The sequence below is a fragment of the Scomber scombrus genome, chromosome 6, assembly GCF_963691925.1.
Source record: "Scomber scombrus chromosome 6, fScoSco1.1, whole genome shotgun sequence".
Classification (NCBI taxonomy): Eukaryota; Metazoa; Chordata; class Actinopteri; order Scombriformes; family Scombridae; genus Scomber; species Scomber scombrus.
Window position 1 is genome coordinate 4,115,477 of NC_084975.1, and position 13,910 is coordinate 4,129,386.

At 37.5% G+C, this 13,910-nt stretch overlaps 1 protein-coding gene across 1 annotated transcript; it reads right to left on the reverse strand.

Annotated features, from left to right (window-relative positions):
- Positions 1–327: 327 nt before the first annotated feature.
- snx20 (sorting nexin 20) lies at positions 328–5,312 on the reverse strand. The gene is made up of 4 exons (XM_062421248.1): positions 5,172–5,312; positions 4,983–5,047; positions 2,492–2,634; positions 328–1,594 (listed from the first exon to the last, which is right to left on the reverse strand). Exons 2-4 carry the CDS (start codon positions 5,032–5,034, stop codon positions 923–925), a joined length of 867 nt encoding a protein of 288 aa, XP_062277232.1. The 5' UTR covers positions 5,035–5,047; positions 5,172–5,312; the 3' UTR covers positions 328–922.
- Between the last annotated feature and the right edge of the window lie 8,598 nt (positions 5,313–13,910).

The window sequence follows — 13,910 nt, forward strand, 5'->3', positions numbered from 1 at the left end:
GTTTCTACAAGCAATTTTTTGGCATTTTTTACTAATAAAAAACGACTTAAACACTTAATTTTCTGGCAATCAGCTCAGACTTCTGACATGTATATTGGTCAATAAGCACTTTGCTTAGGCAGCTAGATTCAAGAAATCATGATGGTTATGCGCTCATGTTCAAACCGCTGGTGGGTTGTCACGAATCCAGCTGCCTCATCACCTGCCTCATCACCTGCCTTCCTCTGCCTCTGATGGGCTTACCCTGATATTCTTAAATCTTAAACCTAACCAAGCTCACTCCTTATGCCTAAACCCAACCAACCCAACCAACGAAAGTTACGGGTAATCACCAATCAGAGGCAGAGGAGGACAGCTCATGCCTTCACCATCCTGGCCTGCCTTGCAAGGGAGGCGAAACAGTGAGTGACAGATAGTTCATTCAATCACCTGCCAAGTATCTTATAAATTCAGCTTTAAAGTTCTTACATGTATATTGGGGGTCAATAAAGCTTACGTTAGCTGGATATGTGGTATTTTTTTCCCCCAGGATGGTGAAGTAATGACGCTCCCTAACCCTAACCAAGCTCACTCTTCATGCCTAAACCTAACCAACCCAACCAATGAAAGTTACAGGTAGTCGCCAATCAGAGGTAGAGGAGTGCAGGTAATGCCTTCATCATCCTGGGGGGAAAAAATTGGTTCATCCAATCTCCTGCCAAGTATTTTTAGAAAGCACCCTTTCCAAACAGTTTCCTCGGACAACTTTTCAGATGCTTCTGTGTAACAAACCATCTTACACCTCAGGTTACAATAAAGGCCCAACAGCCACCCACAAAAGAGGTTAATCTAACAGTCTGAAGAACATGGCTGATCTGACACCGCAGCGTTATAAATTAGTTCTTGTCCAAAAAGCTCCAGAATCAGTCAGTAAATCTGGTCTTCAGATGAACTTCTGCACCACCAACTCTTTCAGGGAGCGGGTGGACACTTCTCCCCTCTCGGCATCTCTCAGCATAGTCAGCTCTTCCTGTAACTGGGCCACCGGTTGGCCCAGCTGGTATCCTAAATTCACCAGCAGGTCCAGCAGCGAGGCCCTGTAGTCTTTCAGTCCGTATCTTCTCACCGGAGGCAGAGCCTTCTGAGCCGCAGCAAACGCTTGTTCGGGATCCTCCAGGTCCCGGTAACAAACGGCGAGGGCAGAAAGCGTTGGTACGACCAGAGTGGGCTTCTGCCACGGCAAGAGCTTCTCCTGAATCCCCAAAATTATCTGCAGTTGGTCCAGAGCCAGCCTGAACTGTCCCGCTCGCAGCAAACCATGTGCTCGCTTCTGCTCCTGCTCCGTGAAAAATTTGGGGAAAAGAGGCGAATGTCGTACACAGCGTATTGCGTAAAGTTTGGCCAGGTAGTCCTGGAGGCCGAGGCGCCGCTCTGTGATGATTTCAGGGTTGAAGTTTCTAGTCAGGATTTTGCGAGGAAGCACCACGTCCTCCAGCTCCTCGTTGAACTCCTGCAGCAGCGTGTTGTGGAAGCGGGCGAAGTCGCTGTAGCGGCGATCCACGGACACACGATGAGAATCGAAGCTGCCAGAGCGCATCACCACGACCTCGTACACCTGGAAACACACCGATATTACATGAGGATTTAGCAGTCTTCATTTCTGTCTTCCAATCATTCCTCCTGTTCATACTGACCATTAGAAGATCCCTTCATAATGCACTTACAATGGAAGTGGAGGACAAAATCCACAGTCGTCCTTCTGTGTTTAAAATGTATTTACGTGTTGATCTGAAGCTAATATGAAGCTTCAGTCGTCTGAATGAGTCAAATCTTCATCTTCTATGTTTCAACGTTACAGTGTTTTTAGTGCCAAAGTCCCTCTTTGTGTTACTATACTTCCAGCACAGCTCAACAGGGAAACACTAAGAGGGAATTTGATGCTAAAAAGACTGTAAATGTGTCAGATATCACTTGATATGACTAACTCACACTGATGAAGCTCAATAGAAGCTGATCATCTACTTTTAAATGACTGTGGATTTTGTCCTCCATCACTTTACATTGAAAGCACATTTGAAGGATATCTTTTAATAGTCAGTATGAACAGGAGGAATGATTACAGCGAGGAACTTATCATTTAAACCTACATAAACTGATGTTTTCTCCACTTCAGGGCAACAGAAGAGAAATATCTGGAGCTCTTTAGCTGCTAAATGCTTCACTATGTTCACCAGCTAGTCTACAGCTAACTGTGTCTGTTTTGCTGTTTGGTGCTGAGCAGGTAGTGTACAGTGACCTTTTAGAGCTTATTCTTTTAAAACAGCCTGTTGTGGTCAAAAATTAAGTAAACCTTGAGGCTAGAAACTTTTGGTGTATGAGCCAGTTGAGCAATTCTTATAGGACTGAATGGGCGCCATTGGTCCGGTATCCATCTCTTATAATACATCCATGGTTGCACCTATGGGCCTCAAACCAGCTCCATGTCCACTTTTAAGACAGTCGATAGTCTCACCACGTATTTGGACAGAGTGTGTGCGATGATGCGAGTCGACGGGATTTCAAACAGCAGCCTGACGGGTCGATTCCTCTGCTTCTCCTCCCTCAAGTTCTGCTGCAGCTCCTTAGTGGTCAAACTGGAAAAGGCGGAATATACCTCTACACACACACACACACACACACACACACACACACACACACACACACACACACACACACGCACAAAATTTCAACATTAATTCTCTTTCAGGCAGAGTCAGATGTTGGTTAGCTTAGCTTAGCATAAGTAGTAGTAGTAGTGTAAAACCCTAAAAAATACACTCTCTCTGCTCTCTGAAACATTAATCAAGGTTTAATCACACATTTATTGATCAGTCAGATCGGCTATTGATGCTTTCTAAACACATCTGTGGTTCAAAATTTGTTTTAGACACTTTTTATGAGCAGATTCAAAATTGACTGAGAACATGCTGCGAGGGTGTAGAATATGAACAGTATGTAAGGGTTAAGAGCACTGCTCAAAATGCTAACCTGTCTGTCTTAATGTGTCATTAAACTAATAAAGTTACATTAATCATTTACAGAATGATACATAAACTGTAAATCCAGTAAAATTAAAAATTCAACCTACAACCTTTTCTTAAATCGTATCTGTTTAATCTGTACAAAAACAACAGTTATGTGCTTTATTAAAAGTTAAAAGTGTCAGACTCATTCTAGATAGATTTTAAACCTTTGGACAGATGAAGCATTCAGGTGATTTACTTTAGTGAAAGTAGCAACGATACTACACTGTCAAAAAGTCCTTCATTAGAAGTAAATAGGCGCTCCTTCACACTGACTCAGAGCCACAAGTCTATTTAAACTGATGTTTCGATCTCAGTCTATCTTTGTTATTTACATATACAGTACACTCAGTGAGCGCTGTTCCCTCATATGTGTTAACAGGCCGGACAAAAATGAGGAACACTTTTCAATATAATGTTATGTATGCACAGCGGCCTCTTCCTGGCATAGAAACACTCCCCAGAGAGAGAAAACGTGACGCTGTTATGAGTCTTTGGAGCCATTTCTAAACAAATTCAAGTAACCACGTTATAGAGATAGATACATAAGATACACGTCACCCAGTGCAGGTGTGTTTTAATAGTTTTTAGGCAACAATGGAGGTCTATGACACAGAGGAATATGATATATCAGGCTTTGGATATGCACACAGAACTAAAAGTTTGGCTTAAGTAAAAGTATTATCTGCACAATCAGAATCAAAGTGTCAAAAGTAAAAGTACTCATTAGAGCTGCATGCAAAGACGGGTTGTAGCTGCTGTTGCATTAAATCTAAAAACCCTTTGTGTTGATTGGCTGTGAGCAAGTCCAAACAAATAGTCATATTTTCTAGCTCTGGGTGCAAAAAGGATCGATTGCAGGTATCGTTTGATGGGAGACGTTTCAATACTACTTGATCTTGTATCGATTTATTTCGGTCGATACCTTAAACTCATAATGCGGAAAAATGTCCCCTGTCATTATTATACTGTTTGATATTATTAAATTATAATTACTGAGGCATTAGTGGCATTTTTTGTCTGTTTTTAACCACTTTATATACTGTTGGTTAATTTAATTTACATCATATTTATTACAGTGTAAGCACACAGTATAAAATCACTGGGTTATAATATTATCTAATCTGGCTCAACATCACACAATATTGGGTTAATGTTACACAGAAAGCCTCAAGATAAGAGGTTGTAGTATTATTTTATTATTGTACTGTTTGATTATTTATCCACTGTGGTTCTTTTGAATGTCATATGCACATCGTTTTGTATAAGAAACATCTTATTTGTGACAGTTTTTGGGCAAAAATTTAACCCCAGTGAGTTCTAGTGTGCACATTAAATGCTTTTTTATGTAAAACCTGAAACTACAAAGTAACTACAGTTGTTAAATACATGAAGCTCAGTAAAAAGTACAATTTTCCCTTCTGAAATATTGTCAAGTAGAAGTATAAAGCAGCAAAAAACTGAAATACTCAAGTCCAAGTACCTTAAAACTGTACTTTACTGCATTACATGAGTAAATACACTTTCCACCTGTAACTGTGGTTCTTCTGAATGTCATACGCACATCGTTTTGTATGAGAAATAACACATTTGTGACAGTTTTTGGGCAAAAATTTAACCCCAGTGAATTCTAGTGTGCACATTATGTGTATTTGTATGTAAAAATCTGAACCTGCAAACTAACTACAGATGTGAAATACATGAAAAAACTGATATACTTGTGAGGTTTAACCCTAAAACTATACTTAAACACAATACATGAGTAAATTTACTTTCCATTTCTGACTGTACAGACAGACAGGAAAGAGCTATCGAAGAATCAAAGAGGGAAGTTAGAGGAAAAGTAGAAGACACGTCAGGTTTGTAGTAAAGTTAATGATTGAGTGAACAAAAAAGTACAATACGACACCATAAAACGACTCATCTGAGACTGTGAATCACCTGGAGATAAAGTCGTCATGTTCGGGTCTTCAGTGTGTCGTCCTGCCATCATATCCACACAGCTGCTGTTCAACACAGAGAAGATCAACAGGGAGAGATGAAAGTAAAACTTCCTTAATATCCAAACAGGTTTTCACTGATTTCCAGCGTTTCCCTTCGCAGACTCTTGTGACTTCACGTTTCTCTTACCTCTTTTAAGGCTGTCGTCGCTCCCCAAAAAAGTAGAAAAAAGCCTGAATCCTGAAGCACACATATATACATGTAACGTCTATTTTTGGTGTAAACAGATATGAACACACAGAGAGAGAGAGCGAGAGAGAAAAGAGGAGGAGGAAGTTCCTCAGAGGATAAATTAATACCAGTATGCAAGAGTGAAAGCAAGAGGAAGACAAAAAGGGTGTAGAGGGAAGTGAAATTAAACACCAGCTCTGTTTTAGACTGCTAGTATCTGAGTCTAATTCAGGAAAGTACAAACAAATAAACATGTAGAGCCTCAGTTTGGTTAGAAATAAAGCTCAGTGTTTTGGTTTAACGGCTCCAGACACACCAGCCGGGGGGTGTTTAACTTCTGTGTTCAGATTATCAGATTATATCTAAAAGTGATTATAATTGTCTTACCTGACAGCATGTGAAGGGTTGAGTCTGTCTCCAGCAGTCTGGTTCTACAACTTAAAATGAACTCAAGCCAAATCAAACAATTGATCCTGAATACTTAAAAAATAACCAACCCTTGAAAAGAGGAAGGCCTGCAGACTGACTCAGAACAACAAATGTATTCAAATCGGCAACGTTTCGGTCACAGTGGCGTGGCATCAACTGAGACTACACAAAGTGACACAAGGTACTCCTCCTGTGTGTTTGTGTTTTAACCAATAAATGTATGAATAACTTGCACACATTCTTTTTTTGTGGACCCAGCATCAAATTTCTGCTTTTAATCCGTTTTGTGAGAATATATTAGAGGATTATGGCAAAAATGTCTAAGTGGTGTAACCATAAACACTTTCTACCAAATAATTCAACTTGCTTAAAAACAGTAAAGTGTCAATAAAACACCAAATCAACTAGTTTGGCATGATCTTACATTATAACTTTATATTAAATAAAGGTAATGGAATACAGTTGTTCTAAGTAGTAAGTAATTACATGTATAAGTCCACTTAAGTACACTGTAGGTGGATAAAATATTTTATAGTTATCATTCTTTTGTGGTTACACCATTTGACATTTTAAGGGGCATTCAGTCTTACTTTTGGTTAAAAAAAAATGGTGCAAATGTCATTTTAAATGATATAAAACCAACAAAAATACAAAATGCAGTCATGTCGGTCATTAAAGAGTTTTTGATATGTTTTGGACAACAACAATATATCAGGCTTTGGATACACACACAATACTTGTAAATAGATTGATTCATTGTTGGTATGACTCTGAGATTGGTTGAAATAAGAAGAACATAGAAAATTGCCAGCATTGCATTCACAATGCCTGCTGTCAGACACCTTGTAGTTCCTCTCTTCTCCACTAGATGGAGACAGATTCAAAGGATTTTCTTCTGTCAGCGCTGCAGGAAAAACTTCATCTCACTATTTATTTTATCATCTGCAAAAAAAGTTTTCAACCTTTTCATGACCGAAGCATCGTCCAAGTCGACATTTTGACCTCATTACATGCTGTTTTGCAGAGATGGAAAGTACTGAGGATGCACATCTTCAACAACAGTAAATGTAGAAAGTTTCAGATTTCTTCATGTTAGCTTTTATTGCACAAACAAATGACTCAGTGGCTGAGTAATAAACAGACAATCAAACAAATGCAAAAAAAATATGCAGCAATTTATGGTAACACAGTTAAAATGCAAGAATCTAAAACACACAATTTGACCTATTTCATTCTATAAATCAAGATGAATTATTCAGTGTATATCAGGATAGTGTCATTATTTAAAAAAGTCTGTTTTACAGCTGGATGAAATCTTTTCTTATAGTTATGTGTTATATAATAATGTGTTATTGTTGTGATTTAATCGACTCGACCATTTTCTGCTGGGACTCTTGACCATTTTTCATGTACGGTGGCCCTGGAGTGCAAAAACACAACAGCAAATGTATTTTACTGAAATGTTATATATTAATTTGTGTAATGTCATAGTGCTGCCACTCCCATATAAAGGGCAGGAGATGGTACCTTTATGAAACCTTTAAAGGGATAATGCAAAAAACAAACAAACAAAAATAATAGCAGGTTGGTGGGCTTGAGTAGGTGCACAAAAAAAATTATATTTATTAATATTAAAGAAACAGAGGCACAAATAAACCCCGGGAAATTCTACAAAAAAACAAGCTGTATTCCTCTCACAATAGACCAGTGAGTGACATTTCATCATCTCAGGTTACCACAGCACCGGATGAGCTAGACTGAGCTTTCAAAACATAAACACTGAATCTCTGTTAATGCTAACCTGAGAACTTCCTGTGGTTACACACACACACACACACACACACACACACACACACACACACACACACACACACACACACACACACACACACACACACACACACACACACACACACACACACACAAACACACGCACACACACACACACACACACACACGACTACAAGAAAACCAAATTATACAGTGTCATTTACCACAGAGCAGTTTTATCCTTCTTACCTCAACTTGACAGAGCCTATAGTGACTCACAGCTGAGTGGACGATGATGAACACCTGCTGGCACTATTACTAATTAAGCAGATGGATCCGCTCTATCATCACATATCACGTCTTTTTTTATCATACTTGACTAAGTTGTTGACCTGCCTGGGGACTTACAGATGAAAACCGGCCTCTTGACTAACTCTGACACATTTACATTGAGGGTGTGAACTAAAACAAATGTTGATTGATGTGTTACTGTCCCTGCCAAATAAATCTTAAATACATAAATCATAACTTTTATAAACAGGACTGAAGCCCTTTAACAAAACATAAAATTGTGAAACATTTGTATAAACATTACATATAATATTTTAAAATTAACAGAAATATTAGACATAATTAGTGATATACTAGTAATATTGGGAACCTTAGTGAAAGATTAGCAACCTTTTCACACTTGTTGTGTTTGAAGTCATTGTATGAATGTAAGTTTTTCTGTTTTGCACCTCAGAGCCACCGTATAAATGGGAAATACCACATATATATATATATATATATATATATCTCTTAATAAACCCTGCAGCCTTTCAATTAGGAGTTTGAGATTAAATTAGTTTAATCTCTTTTAAAGTCTTTGTTATTCTAAAAGGCAAGGCAGCTCTATTTATATAGTGTATCTCATTCACAGGGGGAACTCAATGTGCTTAACATAAAAACTAAATATCAGATGATTTAACAGTAAGAATCAGAAACATTAAAACATACAATAAAAAACCAACCCAATTATTTAAAAAAATCAAACAAAGTACAGAAAAATAGAAAGAGTTTTTAAAAAAAAAAAGACTAAAATACAGCAAAAAATATGAAAGTGCAGCATAAAATAAGGATTTCCTTCAAAATGATTAAAAGAACATACAGTGCAAATGAAAGATTGAGATTTAAAGTGCTTTAAAAAAGCTCAATTATAAGCATATGTAAAGAGAAACCTTTTTTTGGGGCTGATTTCAGTTCTGTTGGTAGTTTGTTGGTAAAAGTTTTATTCTTTTAGAAACTAAACAGTATTAAAAACATTATTTAAAGGAAATAATGTGAAATGTAATGTAACCTCCTTCATAATTAATGACAATGTGTTTAAATGTACTGTTTTGACTTCACAGGCCAATAAAAGGTTTTCTAAGTACATTTACACCAATATTAGTGATGATTTTTTATATATTTTAATCCCTAATGAGTCATGAGACAGTAGCATCAGCCTGGTACGTCTCTCTTCTGCACCAGCCGTTCATTCATGAAACAATCATCCGTCTGTGGACGTCAGCGTCTCTTTCATACAGAAAATAAGCAGATAAATGAGTGTTTGTGGTGGAAACAAAGGCATGTCTCTGAGGCCGTGTTGGGTTGTTTTTTCTTCAACGGAGCGGACTCGCTGCTCGATGCATTTATTTATCAGTTTTTGATACATTTCTGTCAGTCTGTACCAACTGAACCCGTCTCTGTTTGTTCTTACAGTGAGACACCATCAGCTGACAGAGCGGACTCGACCTCTGAGCTGATGGAAAATAGAAAAAAAACCCTCACTGCTGCTACTGTTCTTTGTGACAATGATTAGTCTGATTTTATTCTGTTTTGCAGTTGATCCTAAACTTTTTGCTCATGTGATCTTTAACAAAGGTTATTTTATGTCTTAGAGTTGATGTTCAAACAATGGATTTTTCATTAGAGTAGTTTTTAAAGGCCTGATGAGGAGGGGGCAGATTTGGGATTTGACAAGATCCGGTGCTAAGTCCAGAGGAGCCAGAGCCAGGGGCCATTTATTTTTTACATGTGCAGAATTTAATTTTACTGCATTCTCAGACTACTGCAAACATTAGTAGTAGTAGTGATTTACTTTGGTCCTTATTAACAATTTTCCAAAATCAATGCACATAGAAATAAATGAATAGCAATAATAGTAGTAATAATAAGTTACATTTACGTGTAAAGCACCTTTCACAAACCCAAGGACGCTTGGGAATTAGCAACACTAAGGAATTAGATTAAAAAGAAAACAAAAAATACATATAACACAACAACAATAGCAATTGTTACAAACTCAGCCAGATTTATAAAATAGATTTGGGGCTTTTGAGAACATTTTTTGGGGTTGCAGCCCCAACAGCCACCCCGTAACTCCGCCCCTGCCAATGAGGCAAAAACCCTCAGTATGTCCATGGCTGGATCTACCCCAAAGACCCTCAATGAGAGAGGGATGAAAATGGGAAGAAAAAAAGTGTGCACTTTTTCCTTCTTGTCTCTTTTCTTTGGGGCGGCTCTACAAAAATATGACACAAGGCTTGACCCATTCTCTGTCATGATGTTGATAATTATGTAAGTTGTATTATGTCCAAAACAAAATATGGAATTACAGGGTTTCCACTCGACAACAGCGTTACCTCAATCGGAATAAAATAAAAAGTTGTTTGGGGGACATGAGCTTCAGTGGGCAGGGGCCCCCGGGGGTACTAATGCAGCCTTGAGTGCGTCACAATGAAAAAGCAAAGATTAAAGGAAAGCAACAGAGTGGTGACTTCAACAATTTGAGGCTGAAGTACTGCAATAATAAAAAAAAAAAAGCAATGACACTGACCGCCACTAGATGCTGGCTCCAAAAACTCTCATTTTCAACAAGTCATTATTGACCCAATCACTAAATTCAATCATACCGATGCTGCATCATCAGAGGACTTTGGGTGAATATGACAGACGAGGTTATAATCCTGTAAAAAGGTCACAATAAATGTCAAAACTTTCACAGATTGATTGATGAACACATGAAGCATCTCTGTACTTATTGAGACACTATTTCACTAATGGATTCAGCAGCATTCTGCAGCCATCTCGTGTCCCTCTGATCAATAATCAATCAACAGTATAGCTGCTAAAGAAAGGTCGCTCTCAGCAGGAAAATGGCTCCTGCTGTTTATTCTACAGAAAAAGGTCAGATTGTAGTCTGTTTATGTGTAAGAGTGCAAATAAACTGCTGTGTGCATGAAAACCTTTCATCATCAATACATGTACTTTTCTTAATTTTCTTTTTATGTCATTTTCATATAAAATGTTCAACTTTATGGTCAAAAGTATTTGTGTTTCAGCTCATAGCGTCCTGCCTCTCCTGCACATATTTGTTTATGTTACATTCAGGTGCAGCTCAGTGTATAAATGTGTATAAATGTGTTTTTACTATGTGAACGTCTTTGTGTCCACATCAAATCTTTCAATCTTTCATTTATAAAACTGGTGGTTTAAAGTGCAAATAAATAAATAAATAAATAAATAAATAAATAACTTACAGATTTGTTTCAGACGTTTTTACAAGAACATTATGTGACACCCTTGATTTTATGATCTTTACACCCCCTGCTATTGATTCAGGAAAATCTCCACATAAAAGTCACATTGTGGGAGTTTTGTGTTGCGTCCTACTGACCCAGAATCAGTCAAACTCTCCGATGCATTTCTTATGTGTGTCTGCAGTTTTAAATATTTTCAAAAAGATAATATTAGCTCAATTCAGGAGTGTCAGAACAGGCCCACCTAGGGGTCCAATTTGGCCGACTGGAGTGTGGAAAGTTTTTCAATAAGTTTATCAATAAAACTTGCTGCTATTCTCGCTGATTTTTACTCACCATTCACAGTCAAGGTTTCTGATCTTCCCATGGACGTCCAACTTGATAATTGACTTACAACATGACTCAGATTTTACCAGGGTACCCCTATATGGTTTATTATAGTAAAGTTATAGTATGTATATATATTATATATTATTTATAGATTATTATGCAATGGTTTTATTTGTCCCATCCAACATGAGATAAAATTGGTGATCCCTGAACCCCTGGCTTAGTTTAAATGCACACATCTTGCACCTAACTGTGGAATGTAATTTTGCTCATAAAAACCGTAGCTACTGATCTGTTGATTGACAGCAAGATCATCCTGTCAGTTCATGTGCAAACTTCACTTAACCCTCCTACAACTTTTGTCCTCCCAGGTCAAAATTAACCCAGTCTGGATTAACTGTTTATAAAGCATACGCTATTATTATCACCCAATTCTGCAATAGACCTTTTTAACCAACTTCATTCCAACTTATTACCAGATGTTATACACATATTTTTGTAAATGGGCCTCATTCAAATTAAACTATACCACATTTTTGAGTCAACAACACCTGTCCATCTCCCAGGTCAAAACTGACCCAAGGACAGCAGGAGGGTTAAACAGAAGACGAGGCGCCGATGTTCTGCTGGGACTGAAAGTTGTAAAAATGAATTTAGTGTTGCAGCAGTTTGAAGTTTGCGGTGAGAGTTTCTTGAATCAGTCAGACGTGAGCAGATGGTTGTTTGGTGTTTTGCACAGACAGCTGGTGTTTGGGGATGATGTCATATTCCTGTGATGACAGATAGCGTCTACAAAACTGTAATGTGACTTAATAATACCTCACCACTTCCTCTCAGAAGAAAAACACATCACTGCGTCTGTTTGACAACTATAAATATAACAGAAGAAGAAAAACAAAGGAATAAAAGTATAAGAAATAAGATTCCTGGTTGCTTGCAGTTAATTCTTCTTCTCTTCTCTGCCTCATAACTTTTAAATTTTCTTGTATAATTTCAAGGGCAAACATGCTCATATGTGATGAGCAGAGCAGATAAGCTCTCGGACTGCTGATAAGGAAAGAAAATATGAAGCTTTAATGAATGTTGATGGCAGGTTTATTTTACAGCAGAGGTTACTGTGCTGCTTCTCTGAGTGTTAAATCTACTCTGTGCCGGTTCACACCCAAAACATTGATTAATATTTAGTTTCAAAATGACGCACGATGATGCATCGATCGTCTCCACACATGCAAATGAAACTTTAAGAGAGATGAATCACCTCGAGTGAGATTTGTTTTATATGCATGTTTATATTACAGGTTTCTGATGATATTTGATGATATCTGAAAGTCTTTGTGTTTGTCATTGCACCTCTCCTATCTTTATTGATTCTTACTTTTTTACACAGATCTTTAGTAATCAAATTTGGATTATGTTACTGCCAAGCTGTAAACTAGAGCTGCAACAATTGATTACTTGATTGAAAGTAAATGAATCAGCACCTATTAATCATTTCAGTCACAGTTCATGCAAAAAAATACTCAAAGTTATTTGGTTCCAGCTTTTTTAATCTAACACTTTGCTGTTTTTCTTTGTCATATTTGACTGTAAATTAACATTTTTAAGGTTTTGGACTGAAGACGTCATTGTAAGCTCTGAAACAGTGAATGTCATTTTTTTCATTGATTAACTGATTTAACAGATTAATCACCATTGAAAACAATTGTGAGTGGCAGCCCTGCTATAACTCAGGTTTTAAATCAGCTCGTCAAATCTAATCCAACTTTAAGTTTTTAAGTTTTTAAATGCCACCGATGGTCATGCTCCTTCCCAGCTGTTAAAAGGCTCCAGTAGAGCTGTAACTGCAACTGTTGAATTTCAACATGCAAAACCTCAATTAGAAAATCAGTCTTCTCTATAAAAGGAGCAAAACTGAGGAAGAGTATTCTCACTGAGTTGAAAAAGCAACACAGTTTAAATGTTCTCAATAAAAGTGTTAAATCACATCTAGAGGAGAAACAAAATACTGATACTCCCCTATAGACACTAACCCTAACCCTAACCCTTACTTTACAAACACTAACTATAGTGCATCAGGGGCTTGTGCATAATTATACGTTGCAGTTTGTAAATGTAAAGCAAAATAAACTTAACTTACAGCAAGTTTCAGCTCATTTTTTAGCCGTCTGGCTGCAACTTTACTGATTTTGTTCATTCTCAGTGCTTCATAGTGTCGTTTTCAGAGCGTCTTCATTCGGTGATATGTGAGTTTATGCAAATTGATGCAACCGAGTAACATTTATCACAGGTGATGAACGGCTCTGATAGTGTGAAGACGAGCTGTAAACTGAAGCTTATTAATCTGATACAGTAATAGAGATAAAGTCAGAGCACAGTGCAGCACATCACCTGCTCACATGAAGAAGCTCAGATACAGTACAGAGCTGTCAATGAGGAGAAGAGAAGAAGAAAGGGCCCAAACATGGAGGACAGATTTGTTTTACTGAATATTTCTTGTATCTAAAATAATATTAAAGCCTTTCCTAATATGTTGTTTGACCATGTGAGGAACATTTTCTAATCTGGCACCCATATCAGCAGTAATCAGCGGGACATAATTTGTCTT

What these genes read in the sequence shown, in the direction of transcription:
- snx20 (XM_062421248.1), bottom strand. Translation starts at nt 5,034, where the DNA reads ATGATGGCAGGACGACACACTGAAGACCCGAACATGACGACTTTATCT. An exon ending in CATGACGACTTTATCTCCAG is followed by an intron (nt 2,635 to 4,982) that starts GTGATTCACAGT and finishes GTGTGTGTGTAG; the next exon opens with AGGTATATTCCGCCTTTTCC. An exon ending in ACACTCTGTCCAAATACGTG is followed by an intron (nt 1,595 to 2,491) that starts GTGAGACTATCG and finishes GTGTGTTTCCAG; the next exon opens with GTGTACGAGGTCGTGGTGAT.